General features: G+C 41.4%; 9 protein-coding genes and 1 non-coding gene across 10 annotated transcripts; 6 read left to right on the top strand and 4 right to left on the bottom strand.

The window, feature by feature from the left end:
- Positions 1–639: 639 nt before the first annotated feature.
- FOA43_004811 (uncharacterized protein) lies at positions 640–1911 on the bottom strand (the record flags this gene model as incomplete). Its single annotated transcript, XM_038925035.1, has 1 exon — positions 640–1911. One exon carries the CDS (start codon positions 1909–1911, stop codon positions 640–642), a length of 1272 nt encoding a protein of 423 aa, XP_038780963.1.
- Positions 1912–3709: 1798 nt separating this feature from the next.
- FOA43_004812 (uncharacterized protein) lies at positions 3710–7003 on the top strand (the record flags this gene model as incomplete). The annotated part of the gene is made up of 1 exon (XM_038925036.1): positions 3710–7003. The coding sequence occupies one exon, from the start codon at positions 3710–3712 to the stop codon at positions 7001–7003; it is 3294 nt and encodes a 1097-aa protein (XP_038780964.1).
- Positions 7004–7153: 150 nt separating this feature from the next.
- FOA43_004813 (uncharacterized protein) lies at positions 7154–9649 on the top strand (the record flags this gene model as incomplete). The annotated part of the gene is made up of 2 exons (XM_038925037.1): positions 7154–7160; positions 7206–9649. The coding sequence occupies 2 exons, from the start codon at positions 7154–7156 to the stop codon at positions 9647–9649; spliced, it is 2451 nt and encodes an 816-aa protein (XP_038780965.1).
- A 183-nt stretch (positions 9650–9832) lies between these two features.
- Positions 9833–11323, top strand: FOA43_004814 (uncharacterized protein; the record flags this gene model as incomplete). The annotated part of the gene is made up of 1 exon (XM_038925038.1): positions 9833–11323. One exon carries the CDS (start codon positions 9833–9835, stop codon positions 11321–11323), a length of 1491 nt encoding a protein of 496 aa, XP_038780966.1.
- A 616-nt stretch (positions 11324–11939) lies between these two features.
- On the top strand, positions 11940–12012 carry FOA43_004815. The gene has a single exon. It is a non-coding gene; the product is annotated as a tRNA-Lys (tRNA).
- A 127-nt stretch (positions 12013–12139) lies between these two features.
- Positions 12140–13729, bottom strand: FOA43_004816 (uncharacterized protein; the record flags this gene model as incomplete). The annotated part of the gene is made up of 1 exon (XM_038925039.1): positions 12140–13729. One exon carries the CDS (start codon positions 13727–13729, stop codon positions 12140–12142), a length of 1590 nt encoding a protein of 529 aa, XP_038780967.1.
- Positions 13730–14464: 735 nt separating this feature from the next.
- On the top strand, positions 14465–16141 carry FOA43_004817 (uncharacterized protein; the record flags this gene model as incomplete). The annotated part of the gene is made up of 1 exon (XM_038925040.1): positions 14465–16141. One exon carries the CDS (start codon positions 14465–14467, stop codon positions 16139–16141), a length of 1677 nt encoding a protein of 558 aa, XP_038780968.1.
- Positions 16142–16236: 95 nt separating this feature from the next.
- Positions 16237–17265, top strand: FOA43_004818 (uncharacterized protein; the record flags this gene model as incomplete). Its single annotated transcript, XM_038925041.1, has 2 exons — positions 16237–16241; positions 16614–17265. The coding sequence occupies 2 exons, from the start codon at positions 16237–16239 to the stop codon at positions 17263–17265; spliced, it is 657 nt and encodes a 218-aa protein (XP_038780969.1).
- A 1101-nt stretch (positions 17266–18366) lies between these two features.
- Positions 18367–19101, bottom strand: FOA43_004819 (uncharacterized protein; the record flags this gene model as incomplete). Its single annotated transcript, XM_038925042.1, has 1 exon — positions 18367–19101. The coding sequence occupies one exon, from the start codon at positions 19099–19101 to the stop codon at positions 18367–18369; it is 735 nt and encodes a 244-aa protein (XP_038780970.1).
- A 741-nt stretch (positions 19102–19842) lies between these two features.
- On the bottom strand, positions 19843–22230 carry FOA43_004820 (uncharacterized protein; the record flags this gene model as incomplete). The annotated part of the gene is made up of 1 exon (XM_038925043.1): positions 19843–22230. One exon carries the CDS (start codon positions 22228–22230, stop codon positions 19843–19845), a length of 2388 nt encoding a protein of 795 aa, XP_038780971.1.
- Between the last annotated feature and the right edge of the window lie 1024 nt (positions 22231–23254).

A 23254-nucleotide genomic window follows, 5' to 3' on the forward strand; every position in this document is an offset into this window, starting at 1 on the left:
ATCAATGTTCGCGAAAATAGAATAAAAAATTTTTCAGGCTGATGGATCTGATCGGCTGAATAGTATCAAGATAATAGATAGGAAAGAAAAAGTAGCCTGATAGAGAGTAACTTTGTTCATTCCGGACGTGACGTTATGACGCATATTTCTCGTACAGATACCTTCATCGAGAAGTCGCTACAGCTACTCAAATCAAACCCGAAGGACACCAGCGTGGGTGTCACCTATACACACAGCAAGACAGAACGAAAACGTGCCATAGTGAGGTTCAAGACCTACAACGATCGGTGTGGTATCTGTCTTGTTTTTAGGACCTATAAGATGAAGGAATTTTCACGAATCCTGAATGCCTTAGGTCCTCAGGGAGCAACTATTACGAAACATAAGGAGAAGAAGGTTGGTGAAAACGAAAAGAAGAAGGAAGACTCGGAGAGCTTGGAACTTGAAGGTTTTACTAGTGTAATGTCCAACGTTGCTTTTGAAAAGAAAGAACAGCTTCCGGAGGAAGAGAAAAAGGAGAAGAAGGAACCTTCAAAGAAAAATAAGAAGGGTAAGAAGAAAAGTCGTAGACATTGATTGGTGTCCACTTTGGTCTACTTTACTTATAATATAATATACATTGTTTTATTAGTTTGCAAGTTACCACACTCTACTAACTAGTGGTTCGGTTCGAGGCAATTCATCAAAAATGTTCCTGCCAGAACTCAAGATTGAGTCTATTCTATTGGCCTTTCTGTACTCGTTCTCGTTGGGTCTTTTCTGGCAGACAGGACAAGTAGATCCGAGTTTAATTGTTGTATGATCAAGGGGACACTTCCTCTCCTCTGTAAAGTTCGCTTTGGATGGCTCCGGTGCGCTCTGAGGCTTCATTTTCATCTCGTTCATCACCTGCGAAGTAAGGGATTTCATTATCTCAGAAGAAAGATTGATGTTGATAACCGGCATTGCCATTGGTATTGCTGTTGATGCCGCACTCTGGGCCTTCTCGGCCTGTAATTGCAACACCTTAGCTTCCTGTTTTTCTTTTATTAACTTTTCACGCTTCTTTTCTAACTGTAAAATCACAGTATTAATATGCTGGACATCAGGATCGTCGAACAGGTCTCGTGAGAGAGGTGCAGGTTTTTCATGTTCCTTTTCCTTCTCCTCTTCCTCTTTGCTCCTTTCAAGTTGAGCTTCCTGTTGGGCTTCCTGTTGGGCTTTCAATTCTCGGCGTAGTTTCGAATTCTCAAGCGTATATTCTTCGATCTTCTCTTTGTATGACCCGATTAGAAACCTTATACCTCTGCTCAAAGGTCGATTATTGACAGGCTTTCCATCAGCAGATCGTTCTTGCTTCTTTAATTCGTCATTCTCAATCTTTAATTGACGCAGCCGTCCAACCAGACTGCTCACCATTTTATCGAGTCTCGAATCTCCGTGTAAGTTCGAATCAATGTAGCTATAAGTGCGCTCAACTAGCGAGTCAAGGTCATCCACTAACATGGGCTTCTTCCTAGAAATCTTCTTCCTTTTACCCAAGTATTTTGTTTCGTCGTCGTTAAATATATTATTGTCCATTTTCACCAAGTTCTCGGAATCTTTAAAGGCCACATTGGAAGAGCCAGAAGTCCTATTCGTTTTCAGAGGACTCAAGTTATAACCAGTTTTAGATGGTGATGAGCGACCAATCTCAATCTCATCATAATCATCAGCGCTGCTTTCAGCAGAAAATAAAGTTGGCAGCTCAAAGTATGGTGTATACTTTGCAGGAACGTTCCTTCTCAACACAAGGTCGAAATCATTGAAGTCGCGTCTATACTTATCCTTCAATAGCACTTGACCCCTCATGTTCCCGTAGCGAAGAGGATTTCCATGAAGAATGTCAGCATAATTGGCCTTATATTGGTCCATAGGCAATGCATCGAACATGATTAGAGCAATAAAATATGGGAAAAAATGGAGAAGAGAAGAAAGCACTAACGCCAAGTTGTTTGTTTACATGATTTTTATTTACGGTTTTTTTTTTGCAGCGATTCGCGCGGATCGAGAAAATGATGATGGAGATAATAATAATAAGATAATTCAGATATGCCTTAAGTTTGTAAAATGCTTTATATAGTTATGTGTCAAGTCAGTAAGAAGCTTACATCAAACCCATAAACAAGGCAATGGCTAATGCTGCAGCACCAGTGGCAGAGCCTGCAATTCCTGCAGCGTTGGCACTACTGATGGTAGCTGGGACAGATGAGGTGGACGAAGCAGCAGTAGATGAAGTTTGTGGAGCAGCAGAAGAGAGAGTAGAGGCTGAAGTAATAACGGCCTCAGAAGAGGTGACCTTAGAAGAGGTGCATGAACCAGAGCAAGATGTGACAGTCTCAACAGTGGTGGTGTCTTCTTCTGAAGAAGAAGAAGGGACGGATGAGGATGAGTAGGCAGTAGACGAAGAAGACAAAGAAGTCAAAGAAGACGACGACGACGACGACGATGACTGCTTAGAAGAGCTGCTGCTGCTGCTGCTGCTGCTGCTGTTGCTGACGTCAGCACCGTAAGACTCGGCCAAGGACTTGAAGTAAGCCTGGGCAGTACTGGCCTCGTCGCTTGGACAAGATGAGGAAAGGCAGCTGTCGTAAGTGGATGCCAAGTTCTCAGCAATACACTTGATATCGTTCAAGGTGGTGCACTTAGTAGAGTCCTTAACAACATACTCAGCACAAGCTAAGACACAAGCAGGAGGAGTGTCGGCAAGAGCAGGAGCAATGTAAGAGACAGCCAATAGACCCAATGTAATAGCGAAGGTGGAAGATCTCATATTTGAATTTGATTATGGTATGAAACAAAATAAACAGATGAAGATAGTAACGTTACCAAAGAGAGAAGGTTGTTTTGGCCTCTCTCAGCAATTAATTAGTGCATAAATAAACATAGAAAATTTTTTCCTCGAGGGGAAATCCAAAAATAGAATGGAGCGGCGGCACCTGGAGCGGCACATGCTGCCGTGGGGTCGGCCTGTGGATTAGTCGCGTCGATATAACCATATGGGAACGATTCATAACTTTACAACCATTCCTCCTCCCTATCCGTTCTCTCTATATGAATCCCACTGCTGTTAAGCGACTCTACAAGGAAGTGAAGGCGTTTGGTTCGACAGAAGACCTGAAGTTGGTACAGCTTCGACCTGATAACCTGTCAACCTTATACATAGATATGAAAGTGATGGATAATCCAGTTATCTATCCTCCAGATCATACCTATAGGCTATTGGTGAGACCAAGCCAAGACCACCCGTTTAGTCCTCCAGAAATAAAGTTCATCAGCTACGATTCGCATTCCGAACAGTCCTTTAATATTCCAGTCCATCCTCATATCTACTCTAACGGTCATATCTGCCTCAACATTCTATACGATGGTTGGTCTCCCGTAAATACGCTTCAGAGTATAGGTCTATCCATACAGAGTATGCTTAGTGGTAATACCTATTCTAGGCGACCCGTCGATGACGAATCTTACTGTCGTGTCGCTCCCTCCAATCCTTTACTCACCAAGTTTGAGTTCGATGATGATACTGTATAATAAATTCATAGTTAATTGACATCATCTACCGCGATATTTCTCGTAGTCTAGTTTTTTTGTTAGTTAGTTGGTCACTCCTTTCCTCTTGTCAAGCTCTATGTTTGGTAGGGTACCTCAATTAATTTTTAGTACTACCAACCGCCGCTATTTTACCACTATGAATCCTTACAAGATTCTTTCCGATAACCTTGATAAACCTGATATCGATGATAGAGATTATAGATTGATTCAGTTACCTAACAAGTTGGTTGCCTTACTAATTCATGACCCCACAGCCGATAAGTCTGCCGCCGCATTGGACGTCAATGCTGGTGCATTCAACGATCCACCGGAGTTACCAGGTTTGGCTCATTTTTGTGAGCACTTGCTTTTCATGGGAACTGAGAAGTACCCCTCTGAGAACGAGTACGGCTCCTATTTGTCTAAGAACTCTGGTTTTTCCAATGCCTACACCTCCTCGCTGCATACAAACTTTTACTATGAAGTAGCCAATCCTGCCATGGAAGGTGCCATTGATAGATTTGCTCAGTTTTTCATTTGTCCCTTGTTTTCTCCTTCTGGTAAAGATAGAGAAATCAACGCTGTCGACTCTGAGAATAAGAAAAACCTTGAGAATGATAGCTGGAGATTATACCAGCTTTCCAAATCTTTAACGAGTCAGTATCATCCCTACCATGGCTTTTCCACGGGTAATAAAGTCACCTTGGGTGAAGTCCCATTAAAAAATGGTCTTGATGTCAGAGAGGAGTTACTTAAGTATCACAAGACTCATTATTCTGCCAATCTAATGCGGTTGGTTGTTCTTTCCAACGAGAAATTGGATACTTTAACCGATTGGACAGTTGACAAGTTTTCTTCAGTTGTCAATAAAGACCTTCCAAAACCTTTCTACTTTAAGTCTCCTTACAAAGATAGCTGTTACAACGGTACTATGCTTGTCAAAGCAAAGCCAATCACGGAAATGAGAGCTTTGCAACTAAGTTTTCCCGTGCCAGATAGTAACCCTTACTGGGAATATCTACCTTCAAAATATTTGTCTCATCTTATTGGCCATGAGTCCAAGGGTTCTTTGTTGTATAGTCTCAAAGAAAAGAAGTGGGCTACTAGTTTGAATGCTGGTGCGATGAATGTATCCAGCGGCTTCTCGGAGTTTGGTATTGACATCGAACTTACCAAGCAGGGCCTTACTCATTACGAGGAGATTATTCAGGAAATCTTTAAGTATATCAAGATGTTACAGGTTGAAGGCCCTCAAGAATACATTTATAATGAATTGCGAGATCAATCCATATCAGCTTTCAAGTTTAGGCAAAAGTTTGGTTCTAGTGCCACGGCTTCTAAGCTTGCATCCACTTTACATGATTTGAGTTACTATGATACCTCACTTTCTGATGCCAAGATGGATATACCTGAAAGTACCAGACCTTCTGTTGCTGAAATCCCTGTTGAGCATTTATTGAGTCTGCCTGTTGTTCGAAAATTTGATCCCGAATTAATCAGCACTTACAGCTCCTATTTGAATCCTGAGAACTTCAAATCTATGTTGGTAGCTAAGGAGTCTTTTGAAGGTCCCAGTGATGACGGCATCTTGCATGAGAAATGGTACGAAACAGAATATAAGATGGAAAACTTTGAGCCTAAGCTGTTGGAAAGCATTAAAGATATTTACTATAAGGGTAAGAATCTCGATGCTGCTTACAAGCTTCCCGAGCATAACAGCTTCATTCCGACAGACTTCAGCTTGGTGAAATCCTCCGATTCTGTAGAAAATCATCCTAAACTGATCTCAGCTGACCAGAAGAGGAAAGTTTGGTATAAGCTGAATACCAAATTGGGGGGTCCACGTTCTTCGTTGGTGTTCAAGTTCAATCTTCCTGGTGCCACTTCTACCCCACTCAATTCCTTGTTGTTGTCATTGTTTATCGAATTGTTGGATGATGACTTGAGTAGCGTTTCTTACCTTGCAGCTATCGCTGGCTTGTCGCAAGAATTCAATATGGCAAGAGATGGTATTACTCTTGAGATTCATGGCTACTCGCATAAATTGGAAATCCTTCTTGAAAGATTAATTGATAGAGTGATCAAATTCACTGATCCCGCATTTACTGCAGAGATTTGGGATGAGGACAGAAAGGCAAGATTCGAGGTTTTGCGTGAGAAAGTGTCCAAGAACTTGAAGAATTTCGGTTACTCTGTTCCGTATAACCAAGTTGGACCTATGATCTCGTCTCTAATTAACGAGAACTCGTGGCTTGTAGCCGATCAATTGGCTGTTTATGAAGCCGTCAACTTTGATACACTTAGGAACTTCTCGGCAAACCTATTTAATGTTTGTTTCATTGAGGTTCTTGCGTTAGGCAACTACGACAAGGATCAAGCTTCTCGTATTTGTGATATGGTCTCTTCAAAGTTTCATAAGTCAATCACTTTGAGCGAATCTCAATTTACTAGGGGTAGAACTTTAGATTTACCAAAGAGTAAGACTTACAACTACCTGAAGGCTAACGACGATGTCAAGAATATCAATTCATGTATTGAAGTTTACAAGCAAATTGGAATGATTTCCTCTAGCAGGGATAGGGTTATGGCTGAGTTGGTGTCTCAAATAATTCATGAGCCTTTCTTCAACCGATTGAGAACCAAGGAGCAATTAGGATACGTTGTGTTCTCTGGGTTACGGGAGACACGGACCACTTTTGGATTAAGGTTTTTGGTACAAAGTGAGAGAGCTACTCCGTACCTTTATGAGAGAATTAGATGCTTTGTCATCAAGATGGGACATGTCATTGACAGTATGAAGGAGAGTGAGTTTAAGAAGCATGTCGATGCCGTTGTTACTCGGAAATTGCAGAAGGTGAAGAATTTGAGAGAGGAAAGAACAAGATTCTGGAATAGAATAGCCTCTGGTTACTATGATTTTGATAGACGAGAACAGGATGTTGCTTTATTGAAGAGTTTCACAATAGGTGAGCTTAGAAGATATTATAAGACTCATGTTTTGGACGAGAGTGTCAGCGGTAAGTTGATAATCCATTTACAGAGCCAACTTATTCCAGAGCAATCGAAATCCGCTATCATTAAAAGCTCGATTTCGAACTTTTTATTCGATTATCCTGAATTTGACAAGCTCGAGTACGATCAGAATGATATCAATAAGCTTGTGGATCAGAAATTTAAAGATGAGGATACCGATGTTGGTGAACTGCTCGACGAAATAGTCCAAGATGAATCATTCACTCAAAAGTTTGCATCGTTTAACTATGCCAATGAGTTGAAGAGGTATGTTTTGAATGAACTATCGAAGGATTATTCCAAGGTGAAGACAGGAGAAAGCGATGTGATCATTGAGCAGACTGGTGAATGGAAGTGCGGTATTCCATTAACGGCAGCTCCATCTGCTAAAATGTTACCGGAGTATTTGGACAGGGATCTTGTTGACCCAAAGTTGTAAAATGGGCTTTTGTACTGCTTGCTACGTATATAGATATGAACCATAGACTGGTACCAAATTGTTTTTTTGAGACTTCGCGATAAGAACAGAAGTGCGCACGGCAACCTTGTTCTTGCTTATCGGGTTCTTTCTTTAGTACGACCGTTTAGTATGATTGGTGTGAGAGAGACGGAGAACTCTGAACAGCATGAAATAGGTTCAGTTCGTTCGGCCGATAGTGAGTTGGAGCCGCTCATTTCTCCAGGGTCTCCATTGAGTAATTACAGATCGATAACAGAGTCTGACAGCAGTATCACAGTGTGGAGAAAGGCTGTCAAGTATTCGATCTTGATTGCTGTGTTAATTGCCATTTTATTCTTATTTATGATATACGAAGCTCGATTTTGTGTTGGCAAGTATTCAGAAGCTGTAATATTTGCCGTGGATTCTGCCAGTTTTGGTATCAGAGATGATGATCTTAGCATGAACTTGAGTGCACAATTTGTCTTCAAATATAGTCGATTGGATAATTGGTTGGTAAGATACAACTTGGAAACTATTGGCTGGATCCTTGGTACCGCCAGTTTTGGTGTTGCCAACGTTATAAAGGTGGGGGTCGCCGATGATAAGGTGATGAATGTACTGATATCGAATGAGCAGGCTCAATTCGATGTTGATTTGAGAGATAACCAGACTAACTACATTTCTTTGAATAATGTAAGCATCCAACTAGATTCTGATGGCTTTTCACACCTTATAAATGGTGTTTTCGAAGAAAGAAGACTTCCTGAAAATTTGAAAGTGACTTGCCAGACGGAAGTTTCCATTTTACGAGTTCTTCCGTGGATTAATGTGAGCCTGGAGTACTTGGTTAGTGGTATCAATATGACAGAGATTCTTGATAACTTCGAAAGAGAAGTAAGGGTAAAGAATTTCAGTATACATGGTCAAGATGATGATACTGAGTTCAATGGTATTGCTACTGTTGAAGTTCCCGGTATCAAGGAGCTTTCATTTGCCAAGTTTTGCAATATCAAGTCGATGAATTGGGATGTTTACTTGAGTGGTTGTAATGGGAAACTTGTGAAAGCATTGACTGTTGCTAATGAAGAGTACAAAAAAGTAAGTATAGGGCAGAAGCACGATTATAGACTGTTTTACACTATTCCTCGACTATCCCAAGAACTTTTATCGATATGCAATGATAGTCAATTATCTCCTGCAAACGGCATTCTTTCTCACTACTTGAACGGCACATATGTACCCATATTTATTTCTGGATCTGTTCCTCAGAACGTGGGAGTTCCAGACTGGCTAGCTAAGTTATCCAGCGATATAGGGGTGAAACTTTATGTCAGTTCTAAGCAAATTCCAATTAATGAGATGAAGAATAATCCAGTGGATAGTATCGGCTTCTCCGACTTGACTCTCAACATCGATAGTAGGGGGAATCTAGTTATTGGTTCGGAATTGCAGGTGGGCCTTGATATTGGCTTGGAAACGAAGCTAACTGATATAGATATACCTAGAGTACGAGGTGGCTTGGATATTTGCAGTGTGGTCGATGGTGGATTGATTACCAGGTTTATCATAGAAGAGTGGTGTGAGAGTTTTTTTAATGATACGGACTCAACGTTTTACATGGATTTGAAGCATGGAGTCTTGGATATAAGAGATGCCAAGGATTTGGGAAAGAAGGTTAACAACGCTTTGAATGGACATGGAACGAATTTCAGTATTGGCACTGATTTGGATTTGGATATAGATTCAGATTTTGTCAAAAGTGTATTCAAGGATATCAGGATGGAATTTAATTCCGAGTATGACGGCATGCGATGGAACAGAACGTTTGATGGCGATTTAACATTGTACAAAATAAGCTTTCTTATGTCTGATCCTAAGAGATTGGCTCTGAAAGTTGATTTTGGGGTTGACAGTCCTATTAGTATGAGTTTGAATAATAACATTGAGTTGATGATGTTCGGAGTGAAATACATGGATACGATTATTGGTCAGGTTGGACTGGAGCAGTTCTCGCTAGCTGCTTTTCCAGTAGTTTCAAATGTCTCTATGACACTTGTTCTCCAGAGTGACGAGAAGCATGGTAAGAGTGGTCTTGAAGAGATGCTTGGAAAATATTTGTCTGGTATTTCACCGCTAGTGAATGTTGGAGGAGGGCCTGGCAGATGCGTACCACAATCGGCCCTGATATCCGAACTTTTCAAGGAAATTGGTATACCTATGCGAATCCCTCAGCTTAGACATGTCGGGGCGGTCGATGGGTTGGATTCGCACACTCGGGATTCCCTTTTCGTATTGGACTGTACTCTGCACATCATGTCCTCGGAGATTGAGCTTACCGTATACAATCCTGTGGATAACCATGAGATAGTGGTAGATATCATTGAAGGTAAGGCTTCGCATGATGATACTGCATTGGGTTACATCAGTCATGAGGAGAAGCTAGTTATTCCACCTGGAGTATACAAGACTCCTCGAATTCCAGTAACGTTTAGTAGGTCTGGATTAGGAGCAGATATATTACGGAAGGCATTGAACGGAGAATTAAGTGTTGAAACGCAGGCATTACTTCAAATAACAATCGGAGAGTTTGATATGACCGTATTATATCATGGAATGGCTTCCAAGACGAAGATAAGGTTGTAATTTAATGAAATCTATATTCAAATATGATGATTCAAAGAGCATTGCGCGACTCGTCGATCGGGTAAGATCTCAATGAAACCGTAGTGTGGGGGGGGTTGCATATTTCCCCGCAAAAAAGAATTCAACAAAAAAGATAAACGGAGAAGACACCTTTTTCTTCCTAATACCGTCACATATCACGAAATGAGTTCAGACATAGCCGAGATTGAAGAACCAAAGATTTCTGGTAACTACTCTGCGAGAACTCAGCATCGTTGGATTCCAGCCAAGGAGGCTGCAGAGGGCGAAGCAGCCACAGAGGCGAGTGGAGACGGTAGTATGGCAGGTGGATCACCTCAAAAGGATGTGGATGAAATTCATCATCGTATATCTAAGTTTCATGTTTCTCCTGCACAGATGTATTCAACAGAATCCGGTCGTATGTTCCATGCAGGTGCCATTTGTATTGTTATGGTGGGATTGCCGGCAAGAGGAAAGACCAACTTGTCTATTGGTCTCTGTCGATACTTACGCTGGTTGGGGGTGAGAGCAAATCTCTTTCATTTTGGAGACTATCGACGAGAACAGACGAAGCAGGTTAATTCCGACCTTTATAATCTCAAGCCGGCTGATGAGGATGCATCTGGAGTGCGTGAGAAGCTTCGTGAGGTTGTTATGGGCGATATGATTAACTTTTTCAAGAATGAAGGGGGTCAGGTGGCCATTTTCGATGGTGTGAATGGATTGAGCAAGGAAAGAGTATCATTGGCCGATCAGATGAAGCAGCAAAATGTCAGGACGATCTTTATTGAGAGTCAAATCGATGATGCCAAACTTCTGAAATCCAATATTAACGATGCTACAAGCTCTCCTGATTACGAAAACTGGGACCAAAAGACTGCTGTTGAAGATTATGCGAAGCGAATTGAAGAGGTTAGTAAATTTTATGAGCCAATGTCAGAGAAGACATTTACTTGGATTAGAACTCAAAATTTCGGTCGTACTATGCTCATAAATCAGCTCAAGCATGATTTTCTTACCACGAAGATCATTTTCTACCTCATAAACGTGAAGATCAAATCCGGATCGGTCTATTTTGCCCGTTGTTCAAACAACAAGCTAAGGTTTAAGAGTGATCCAGCTTTGGATGAGAAGGGACACAGTTACATCAGCAAGCTTTACAATGCATTGTTAAGTCATTTTAAAGAGAAGGGAAACAAGCAAGGGTTCCCTCAAGACCTGGAGGTGTGGACTTCTACTAGATTGCGAACCATCCAGGCTGCAGAGGTGTTCAGAGAAGCTGGATTGATGGTAAAGCCACGGCCAGACATGACTCAGCTGAACCCTGGTGCTGCTGAAGGCCTGAGTGAAGAAGAGCTAAAGCAAAAGTATCCTACTGATTATAAGCAGCACCAGTTAGATCCTTATCATCATCGATATCCGAGGGCCGAGAGTTACCATGATCTGGCACTGAAGTTGGAACCACTTATTCTTGAAGCAGGTAGAGTGAACAATGACGTTCTTATTATTGCTGATGAGACAGTAATTCGTGTGTTCTACGGTTATTTGATGGCATCCTCTTCCACGGATATCTCATCGATGAGGTTCCCTCAAAATGAGATCATTGAGATTACATACAATGCATACGCTAATCAAGCACATAGAATTACCATTCCTGGCGTATTGTCTGATTAGCTATATCGGATACACTTGCGTATTTTATTTACTCATATTTCGTGTATTTTATGAACGAAACTGAGCATCCAAGAAAGCAAAATAGGCTGCTTCTAATGAGCAGCAAACTCTGGCAATAGTAATTGTTGACTTCCCTTTTTAATCTAAAGCCTTGAAGAGAACACCGTAATGTGTACTTATTGAAAAACCGGTCCACCTGTTAAGATTTCTGATTATGAAGGACTGACCCTGGTAATAAACGGGCATCGGTAAACTGATTACGGGACCCTTCATCTATATCAAAACCTATCTCTGAGCGCAACATTTTATACAACGTGTCAATTCTTATAAGGACAAATTCGAAAAACAATCTTACTATGCCAGTGCTTGATTGGAATAGTGAAACAGGGTGCCAAGAAAGCGAACCCATTGAACATATGGGGTCTACAATGACAGATATATATACGTTGATATAGGTCGTCGAAAATTACCAAAAGTATATGAAAATAAATGGTCTCTAAGTAATGATTCTTCGATGTTCTTGCTGTCCCAGTTCATTACACGCCTATATATATTTCATTCTCTCATTTTTAAATTTGTATAGATAAAAGAATGAGCTAGATATAAATTTGAAAATGCCTTGCTAGCTCAATCGGTAGAGCGTGTGACTCTTAATCACAAGGTTGCGGGTTCAATCCCCGCGTAGGGCTTTTTTTTCAAATAACTCTTTGTCCGGAGGGATTCTTGATCATGATTAGAATATATTTGAATAGAGAGAGCAGTAAAAAAGAGAGATTTCTAGGAGAAAGAACAAATGAAGTCAGTGCAAAAGCAATTTCAAGTGAGCACCTTCTCGGAATCCAATTTCCTTGTTTCAACATTGACATTATCATCCAAATCAGGTCTGCGTCCAGATTCAAAGTCCATGTCATCATACTTCACAATTCTTGTCTTGAAATACCAGTCGTAACATGGCCAGACAATAAAGAAAAGCGGAAGTAAGATATATGCATCAATGAATGGACCCACTTGGAAAGGCACAAAAACAGTCCAGCCTTGAACCAAGGTCAACAAAACACCGAGGAAAATGGCAATATAGTTTAAATAAGGAAAGAATGGCACTTTGAAGGGTAGACCCGTAAGGCTATAGCCCTGATGAACCCATCCCTTTCTGAATCGAATATGAATAATGACAATACTGGTCCAAACAATAAAAGCGGCAACACCAGAGATGTTAACAATGTATGAGTAAGCGACAGATGAACCTGCCTTCCAACTCATTATGGACAAAAAGCAAAATACATGAACGCTATGGACAGCGATGTAAGGGACACCCCTCTTGTTGATTTTAGAAAAGATTCTCGGTCCATAGCCTTGATGGGACCAAGTGAACAAAGCACGGCTCGCAATATAGATTGCAGAATTTATGGAAGAAATGCAAGTCATCAAGATCATCGATGCAATGAAGTACTTTGAGTTTGCCCAACCGGCTTCTGTTAAGGCAATAGTCATTGGCGCTTTCATAACTTTGGAGTCGTTGGTTAAATATGGATCGTTGTAAGGCACAGTAATTCCATAGGCGATGGATAACCCATAGTAGACGAAGAAAATACGGATCACGGTGTTCCTCACGGCAGTTGGGATGGCCTTTCTAGGATTTCTAGCCTCTGCAGCGATGATGGAAATGGATTCCACACCAGAATAGAAAGTAGCAGCATACACAAACGAACTAGCAATTCCTTTGAAGCCGTCCTTTAAGGGATAATTACCAAAAGGATTTCCTGGATTATGGCCCTTAATACCACCGGCAGCATATACAATTGCAAAGATATAATAGCCACCAAGAAAAGTAAGCTTGAGAATACCTAGGACGTACTCTATCCATCCGTACCAGTCGCAACTTAAAGATGATAAAACAGAAAAGAAAGCCCAAAAAACTATAACCCATGCCCAGAGAGGAACCTTATCCGTATAGGCCTCCATTGAACCGGCCAAATTTGTATACTCAGCAATGAGAACGGTAACCCAAACAATAACGTAGAAAAGAGATACTGTGGCACCAAATCCTTTGGAAATGAATCTGGATCCTAAGACACCAAAATTGGCATCGAGGACAGTGTTCATTTCACCTATATCTGCCATCATAACTAGAACTAATACACCAATAATGGTGAATCCAACAAGGAGGCCAACAGGACCACCTTTAGCCAAGGCTCCCCCCATACCGATTAAGCAGCCTGGACCAATAATACCGCATAACGCTATTAAATTGATCATACGGTTCTTGATTCCTGCTTTGAGTCCATTTTCGACGAAGGCATCTCCGCTATCATTCCTACGATACCCTTCCAAGGAGCCGGAAGAATTTGACTCCACTTCCACAAATTCCGGGGCCTTAGATTTTAATGACGATCGTTCCTCGGTCATTCTTAGATTCTCCGTCTAAGCAAACATCCATACGCTTTCAAGAAGATTTTTCAACCTTTAAATAAACACTCATGCAGAACATTTTCTCAAATTGACTGTGGCGAAACCATGTACTTTACCTTAAGAAACGAACAGAGTTCTGCAGATTTATTTGACTGGACGAAATATAAAAAACAGCAAGGGACTCTATATGAAGTTTTTTATCTTCTTTCTTTTTCTCAACTGTGGTTATAATCTTGCGCTAACAATTTTTCATGTGGAAGGTATAACTATTTGCTTTATAGACCACACACTTTTCAGGCCCTATAGTTAAAGCCATACCATTTTTTGTATGGCGGGAGGTGCAATGATGTGTTGAAGTCTCCTTATGGACAAATATGTTACCAATTTAACCTTAATATGTCGCTAGAGTAGGTAGATACCTAGTCTGTATTACCGCGGAAAATAATACGCGAATTACTCTCGACCCATTTGGACACGATTATGTCACTGCCACAAAGAAAAAGAAATAGTTTGACGTATTAGGGATCAGAAACAGTTTAGGCCAAAAGAAACCACTGTATTGGTTAACGAAGATATTCTGCTTACCACGGAAGGTGCAACTTTCAGTTCCTTTAAATATGTAGTAATTTCGGTGCAAGTGTCTTTGCAAAATAAGGTTTGCAAAATAAGGTTTGCAAAATAAGGTTTGCAAAATAAGGTCTGCAAAACTAGGACAAAAATCACAATCCGACAATGGCAGAGTTGAATAGTAACGTCGAAAGCGAGGGTTCGTTCGGCTCGCTCAAGGATACTTCAAAATCTGACTCTAATAAAGAGGATCAACTCGAGGTCGATCTCGAGGTCGATCTCGAAGATGAATTGGACGAAAAGGTGGAAACCAAGAACCCTTTTGTCAACCCGGTAGTTGCGGAATACTACCGAAATGTCTACGATAAGACCAAATACGAGTGCAGAAAGCAGTTTGATCCTTCATTTACATGGACTAAAAGAGAGGAGAAGAAACTTGTGAGCAAACTCGATATGAAAGTGACACTTTTAGCCTGCTTCATGTTTGTTGCATTGCAGATTGACAGAGGTAATCTTGGTCAGGCAGTCTCTGATAATATGCTCGACGATTTGAATATGACTACCGACAACTTCAATACTGGTGTGACTATCTTTTACCTCTGCTTTCTCTTTGCAGAACTCCCTTCCCAACTTATTTCTAAAAGGGTCGGCTGTGATGTATGGATTCCTACCCAGATGTGTCTCTGGTCAGTTGTCAGCATTTTCCAGTGTAAGGTGACCGGCAAGGGAGGTTTCTATGCCACTCGTGCTCTCTTAGGCCTTCTAGAAGGAGGATTTTTACCAGATTTGATTTTGTTTCTTTCGTATTTCTATCCTAGTTCTGAGATGTCGATCAGATTATCGTGGTTTTGGGCAACATTATCCCTAACACAGATTATTTCTTCCCTATTGGCATACGGTATTTTCCATATTGAAGGTACAAGTTTGCCTGGATGGGCGTGGCTATTCCTTATCGAAGGTTGCTTTACACTTATCATTGGTATCAGTGGATTCTTTTTGATGCCTCCCTCTGCTGTTCAGACTAAAAGACCTTGGAACAAGAAAGGATGGTTTACAGACAGAGAGGAGAAGATTTGTGTCAATAGAATTTTAAGAGATGATCCGAGTAAGGGAAATATGCACAATAGACAAGGACTCTCATTAAAGATGTTGGCCAGCTCTATGAGTGATTACTATCTATGGCCAGTGTATTTCATTGGCTTAATTGCATTCATTCCTATCGATACATTAGATACATATATGACCCTTTTGCTAAGAAGTATGGGCTATTCAACTTTCAACGTCAATTTGTTGATGATACCGTACTACTTTCTTCAAGGCTCATCTCTTTTGTTGACCACGTTGTTAAGTGAGAAGCTTGGCAGTATTTTTAATGTGTGCCTATTGCAGCCACTTTGGGGAGTGCCTTTACTTGGCGTTTTGAGATGGTGGGTAGGATCATTCAAAGAAAAGTGGGCTACCTACGCCATATTATTGCTTATTCTTTGCGAACCATACATACACGCTATTATGGTTTCTACCTGTTCTCGTAACTCTCAAAGTGTGAAGACTAGAACTGTGTCTGCCTCTTTATACAACATGTTTGTTCAGGCTGGCTCGATTATTGGTGCAAACATTTACAGAACAAATGATCAGCCATATTACTTGAAGGGTAATACAGCTCTTTTTGCTCTAGCGGTGCTCATGATTCCTTTGCTAATTGGAACTAAATTATTCTACGTTTATACGAACAGAAAAAGAGAGAAAATATGGAGTTCCATGACATATGAAGAGCGTGATGAATATATAAAGACAACCAAGGACGAAGGTTCTCGTAGGCTTAACTTCAGGTTTTCCCACTAAACTCAATTTTTAGTTGGAAATAATGAAAGAGTACAGCAAAAAGGTTTTTTTTTCTTCCTTTAGAGCTTGCCTGTGGACACCTAGCTTATCTAAACATGACGTTATCGTAGGTTAGCGATTATTTGAACTACTTAGTCGATACCCCAGTCAGCAGAAATATAGATACTCTAGTTGGGTAAAAGAATTACTACAAATCATCAACAGATTGGACGATGATGGATGTACTTCTTTATAATTTTTAGTAGGAATGATAATACAAATAGAAAGGAAAGAGGGATTCTGAATAGCTGCCTCTTCCATTGGCAATTGGTGTACGGCTGTAATATTACAAAAGTTATCACCGTAGGATGGGTCGATAGACGGATCTCTAGTCAGTGCCGTTAAATGCATTCCTAGGCCAGATGACCGCAATGAACCCCTTCAGCCAAGTTAAGATTGACTTTCCTAATGAGAAAGCTCAGAATACTTGCAGACTAAATAGGAACGCTAAACAGACTCAAATTTTAACCAGAAATCCTAAGGTTAACGTGGATCCCATCCTTGCTGGCCGTGAAGTTGATAAAAGGTATTCGGTATGCATAGTATCTAGACCAACTGACAGTATTCGGATGTATATCAAGTCCATTCAGGATAAACTACATATGATTCCTGGAGTCTGGTTAACCCCTCCCGATCAACTTCATACAACTGTGATGGAAATCGTACATTCAAAGCCTCCGGCTGAAATTGAGTCCATCGTCCACGCTTTGAAAACCGTCTTTCCTAAAATATGTGATATGGCGTGTGAAGTTTCGCTGGTTCATAACCCATTAGTGAACTTCGATGCCAATGCCATAGCATTATCTTTTACTTCTACTTGTTCTTCTCATATAGAACAGCGGGTTAGGGTATACGACTTCTTAACAAGTCACGGTATCGATGTGCAACCTCGCTATGTGGGTCCTTCCTTACACATTACTATTGCACGATTCACCGAGGAACTTCCCGAATATCAAGTTTTGAAATTACTCCAATTAATAAAGGAGCTCAATCAATCCCTCGAAGATATCGAATGGAAGGTAGGCAACTTAGAGCTTTGCTCTGGAGCTATTTGGTATGGTCAACATGGAAAAATGTATCAATGAAGAGTCAATGCTTAATTAAATGCTAGATTATGAGATGGTGAATGCCATACGATATTCAACTGGACCGTTTTCTTTCCTTTTACACAATACAAGTCTTGAGGATCTTTAACAATAAATATGTAGCTGCTCTTCTAATTGGGCAGAAATGAAAGAAGAACTCATAATCATTCTTCTGAGCCAAACGATTTGTGATCATGATTTATATGCCTATTGTCCATGGCATATCTTATTTATGATGTGCATGAAGGATATCCCTTTGTTGGCTTCAATGTATTGGCACAGGTTTCAATTGATTTATGAATTCCGTAATAGCATATGCCAATATGCTCGCTTGCCTCAGGTTAGAATACTTAGGTCTATAGAATTCAGAGGACGTCCAATTAGTTGGGTGATAGGGCTTGTTGCATCATAGGTATACAATCTACAGAAAATATACCTACATATTAACATGCTTTATTAGGGTGTATTATTCGGAACGACTGTGAAATCTCTTTAAAGTTGAATTTGATGTAAACTCATAATTAGGTGGCATGGTCGTTTCTTTACCACTATGTTATATTCTCAGAAGAAAAGAGTTTTCCCGTAAGTATAAAAGAGTGCGGCTGCTTTTACATATTCTGGTGCATGAAGTTGTTTGGTTTTTCCACCCACCCCTGCATATTGTCCGTCTTACAGGAGAAGAAATGCGTCTCTTTTCTTTTGCCGGGAAATCTCAGGCATTGAAGAGCTGTGTGTACATCCCAGAGATCCTTATCTGATCTTAATTAGTTAACTGGTTACTAATCATTTTTGCGATGTATGTCTAGCTCATCAAACCCGATAGGAAGCCCGACTAAGATAAGGCTTTCGACTATGTCGCTAACCACAAGGCGGTTTTTCGAATTTACTCTCCAACAACTTTTACTTCATTGTTTTCAGTCGGATCTTATTTGTTTATGCGCATATAGTATTATTTACGTAGCGCATTACTATTTCTTTTTGAATCCTTCTCTGCAGATTTCGCGCACCTCAAAGTTATCCGCGCGAATCATCCATAATAAAAGAAAAGACTCTGAGTAAAATTCTCACCCCCCCACAATCACTGCCCCCTCCCCCCAGTAATTAAATCTCAGCCACTCCTCCATTGACCTGAATATCGGCGCCGGTAATGTAGCTCGAAGCATCAGAGGCTAAGAAGGAGACAACACTGGCAATTTCTTCTGGGCGACCAACACGACCAATAGGAATCTGGTCACCCAAAAGCTTGATATCTTCGATACCGACACCAGTATGCAGCATAGGAGTCTCAATGTAACCGGGGCTAACCACGTTAACACGGATTCCACGTGACTTGAGCTCTGCAGTCCAAGTCCTGGCAAGTGAACGAATAGCAGCCTTAGTCGCTCCATACAAACTGAGGGTTGGCAATCCCTTCTTATTTGCAATGGACGATGTCAGAATAACAGAGCTATTATTCGAAAGCAAGGGAAGAGCCTCCTGAACTGTGAAAATCACACCTTTCAAGTTGATGGATGTTATTTTGTCGTAAGCATCCTCGGTAATCTCACCAAGTGGTGCAGTGATAGCTACTCCAGCATTGGCAAAGATAATGTCTACTCTACCATGAGACTTCTTGATACCGGCATACAAGTTTCTGATGTCAGAAACATTTGAAGAGTCCACTCTGACTGGAATGGCATTCTTACCAATGTCTAATGCGGCTTGCTTTAATTTGGCTTCCTGTATATCAGTGACGAAAACAGTTGCACCTTGAGTTGCGAGAAGTTTCGCAGTGGCCAATCCAATACCACTAGCTGCGCCAGTAACGACAGCAACCTTTCCAGTTAATAACGACATGATTGATTGCAGTTGAAAGGGAGATGATTTCAAATTAGATCCAATCCTACTCTATTTATTCTTTTGGAGAATTTGCTGCTTCACACGTGGTTTGCGAACGGTTCTACGGACTCCGCTTTGTAGGCACTCTGCTGTGGGTAGTTCCATTTTGAAAGTGTGAACCCGCGTTCTCCACACATAAGTATCCGACGAGTCACCTGACGGCAGAAAAACACGCTACTCTAGCGCATTCAACGTTAACTAATCACTATACTTCGTCAGTGAGTTCTTTCAACTCGGCTGAACTTACTGTAATCTCAAGGCAGTGGGAACCTCAAAAAAGGAACGACAGCATGTGTGCGCCCTTTTCTTTTTACTACGTATATCGGGGATACAGCAAAGCTCTTGGCTGTACATTTTTGTGCATTTCCGCGGTCTAGCCTAGCTGGTGGTGAGTTATCGGATCAATCGGAAGCATCAGGAGACGGTAAGTGTGGAAAACCGATAATTTTAAAATTCTTGGTTATCCCACTGAACAAATTACTAATACAAAGATGTCGTGTACTACATAGATAATGGCAATAGCTTGATAAATGTATTTGAATAATACGAATATTCTTAATTAGGAATCAATCCTGAAGAAAACCTCATGTGCATAGAATCTTGAGTAAAACACTTCAAGAGTGGCCCCTGATGAATTCATCTAGAGACCAGTATGGTAGACGACACTTTATGTCGAACTCCCGAAAAGTAAACCTAGTTTTATAGGCAGAGAAGGAGGACAAATCCAGCCAAGAAGCTTCCAGGAGCCATCAACTGGTTAGCACCAGCTGCGAATGTCGAGAGAGCATTTGCTCCAGTCGATGTGCCTGCAGACACAGAAGACGAGGCAGTAGGCACAGCGTTGGTGGTTATCTCTGAAGACTCGGCTGCAGCTGTCTCGGCAGATAGAGTAGTGGTATAGATAATGGTGTTTCCATTTTCACCAGTCGTGGTAACCGTAGTCACCGATGGGTTTCCCTCCGCCGTCAACGGACAGTATGTGGTATATATGGTAGCCTTTCCGCTGATCGTTTTTGTGTACTCAGTAAGACCAGTAGTAACAGGAACCTTAGTACACAAGTGATCTGAGCATGAGGTGATTGTAACAACAGTGGTTGAGATAGCTCCCGATAATCCGTTTGAAGTAAGTGAGGACTCCTCTGAAGAGCCTTCCTCCACGGTAGAAGTTGATGTTGACAACTCTCCAACGGTTGAACTGCTTCCAGTAGCTCCAGACGAAGGAATAGTAATACTAACGTACAAGACAAAGGTCTCAGATCTCTTGACTAGGCTGATGATGTTGGTATCAATGGAGACATCAACCCGCAAGGTGTAAGTGCCACCATTCGTAGAGGTGACGGCATTTGGGGAGGTGTATTTTAGCAACTTATAGTCGGATGGATACACTAAGAAGGTAGCATCCAACTCCGAAGTAGAACTGTCGTCAGTGTACTCGGAAGCGGAAGCTGGAGTACCATCAATATCGAAAGAACCTTTTCCAGACCACTCAAAGTTGGTGTTGGGAATACTCTGAACGATGGAGACGGAAGCCCAAGGACCAAGGGATGATGGAAGGAAGATATGGAAACTAGGAGTTCCGTTATCGTCGACGGCTTCAATGTATGGGGTATTTGTTGCTGTAGAGGAAGAAGAGGCATTACTTGATTGGCTAGATTGAGAAGTTAAGCTTTCACTTTCCGTTGATTCTGAGCCGGATTTGGTTGCAGAGACGACACTTGATTGACCAGAAGTCTGGCCCGACAGAGAGATAGAGCTTTCACTTCCAGTTGGTTGCAAGGACTGAGAAGTTGAGCTTTCAACTGATTGTGAGCCAGACGTGGTAGCGGAAATGCTACCAGACGTGGATGCAGAAATGCTATCAGACTCCACACTAGTACTTTGACCGGACGAACCTGCAGACGTTCCTGAAGTATTAGTTTCGCCAAAGGCCTCAATGATAGACTCCAATTGAGCGTTAAGATTGCCAAGGGTTTCTAAATCGGATGACGTTGCGTTCGTTAGACCATCCACTAACTGAGGGAAAAGTATTGACAAACTGGCTTCATCGTCGTTAGCAACGGCAGTGAAAATAGATGAGAGCTCAGAACCGGCGTTCTGAAGAATGGAATCACCACTGCCAGTAGCAGAGTCAACCGTACTATTGACAAGGCTCAATAGGTCAGAGGTCGAGTTACTATATTCTGTAAGAGCACCAATGAGAACATCAATAAGACTAGGAACTTCTTCAACAAATGCAGCGAGGGCAGAAGGTAGAGGTTCAGTTAGAGAATCAACAAGCTGATTGATAAAGTCAAGCAAATCTGTTGGAGCAGTGGTTGAGGATGGGGTGGTGGTTGAGGTGACGGAAGTGGAGGTTGATTCCAAACTAGAGGTTGATTCCAAACTAGAGGTTGATTCCAAACTAGAGGTTGATTCCAAACTAGAGGTTGATTCCAAACTAGAGGTTGATTCCAAACTAGAGGTTGATTCCAAACTAGAGGTTGATTCCAAACTAGAGGTTGACTCCAAACTGGAGGTTGAAGTGGCTGTTATTGTACAGGTCACTTCGAAGTTCTCTACGGCCGCAGTCAAACTGGCAACAAGTGTAACAATGGTAGCAAAATCCGCAGTATTAGCGGCACTGAGTTCACTGATAAGTGTACTAATTGTTGAAGACAATACAGCTGTGTTATCATTGGCAACATACGTGATAAGACTAGTAATTGCACCCGCAACATTGGTAATCTGTTGGTCACCTACAGCGGTCACAGGCGAAACAATGCTGGACACAAGGCTGAGTAGACTGGAGGTCAGGCCATCACAATCGGCGACAGCATCAATAATGTCATCAAGAAGAACTTCAATACTCTCGCCGGCTCCTTTGACTGGTTGGCCATAGATGGTAAGAAGGGGAGTAAAATCTGCGGTTATGGTGCTTTTCAAATCTCTCTTGACCAAGGCAGGGGTGACAACAGCAGAATCTTTGACATCGGGAGTGTAAAGTTGAAGGGGACCGATTTCAAGAGGAGCGTCTGTATCGGCAGAGTAAGCTCTAGACACGCACAAAACAAGTGCAGCAAGCACTGGGAAGTGACGAGAGAAAAGCATCTTATGGCGATAGAGAAGCCTAAGTCGAGAGAAGAGTTGAAGGAAAATGGATGCTTTTAAGTAACACGGTCATGCTGTAAACAAGTCCCGTTCCAGTCAGTAGCAACCCCAAAGCGAGTCCCTAAATGGACGCGTTGCATTATTCGATATGGAAGTGGAGTAGTGCTTCAAATGTCTTGATTATGTACGGCTTTCAGGTCATTCTCGATTGCATCTGGAACACGCTAAACTGGGCGGCGCCAAGGTGGAAAACATCTTCAATTGGTGGAGCATCTCTTTGAAACATTTAAACTCCTCTTAACTGCAAAAAGCTTCCCCAAAGAGATTGTGCCCAATGCAGAGTGGAGCGACCTAATTTGGATCTAAGGCGTCGATTTCATTGATCTGACCAATGATATATGGACAGCATAAATTAATTCCTGCATGTTGACCAATTAGGAAACAAATTTGAACCTTATACGCATGATCGCAACCGCAACTCATCTCAAACGCATGATCGCGCCCGCAACTCATCTCATCATATTGCCGTATTCAGTTGTGGTTCAATCTCAAATCCTCGTATTGGCATCTCTTTTGAGCTAAGTTGGCATCGCCCTGCCCAAAATCCACGCATTGGGTTAGAATATGTCCCTGTATGCATGGCTGTGCAAAACACACATTTAACGATCTTATTCCAGTTAAAGATTTTGTTTGATTAATCCAGTAGGTGGACCTGAATAGGAGTTCTATGAGCTATTTTTAGAGGGGAAACATCATCAAATCTTTCAAGCTGCTATTTCCATGGCTACTTCCCTCTGGACCCCAAATCTGATACGAACTTTCTCTGTAATTCCTGAACTTACCCACCATGCATGTCTTAAATCAAATAGGCAGAGAATCCGTCAAACCTGTTGACTGATTCTATTTCGACAAATCTACCATCCACTTGTCTGCCTCTCATATTTCAATGAATTAGAATATTGTAAGAAAAATTTTCCAATATCAATAATGAAAGTGGATCCGTCGGAAGTAGAATAATATTGTC

This window comes from Brettanomyces nanus, chromosome 4, assembly GCF_011074865.1.
Source record: "Brettanomyces nanus chromosome 4, complete sequence".
NCBI classification, from domain to species: Eukaryota; Fungi; Ascomycota; class Pichiomycetes; order Pichiales; family Pichiaceae; genus Brettanomyces; species Brettanomyces nanus.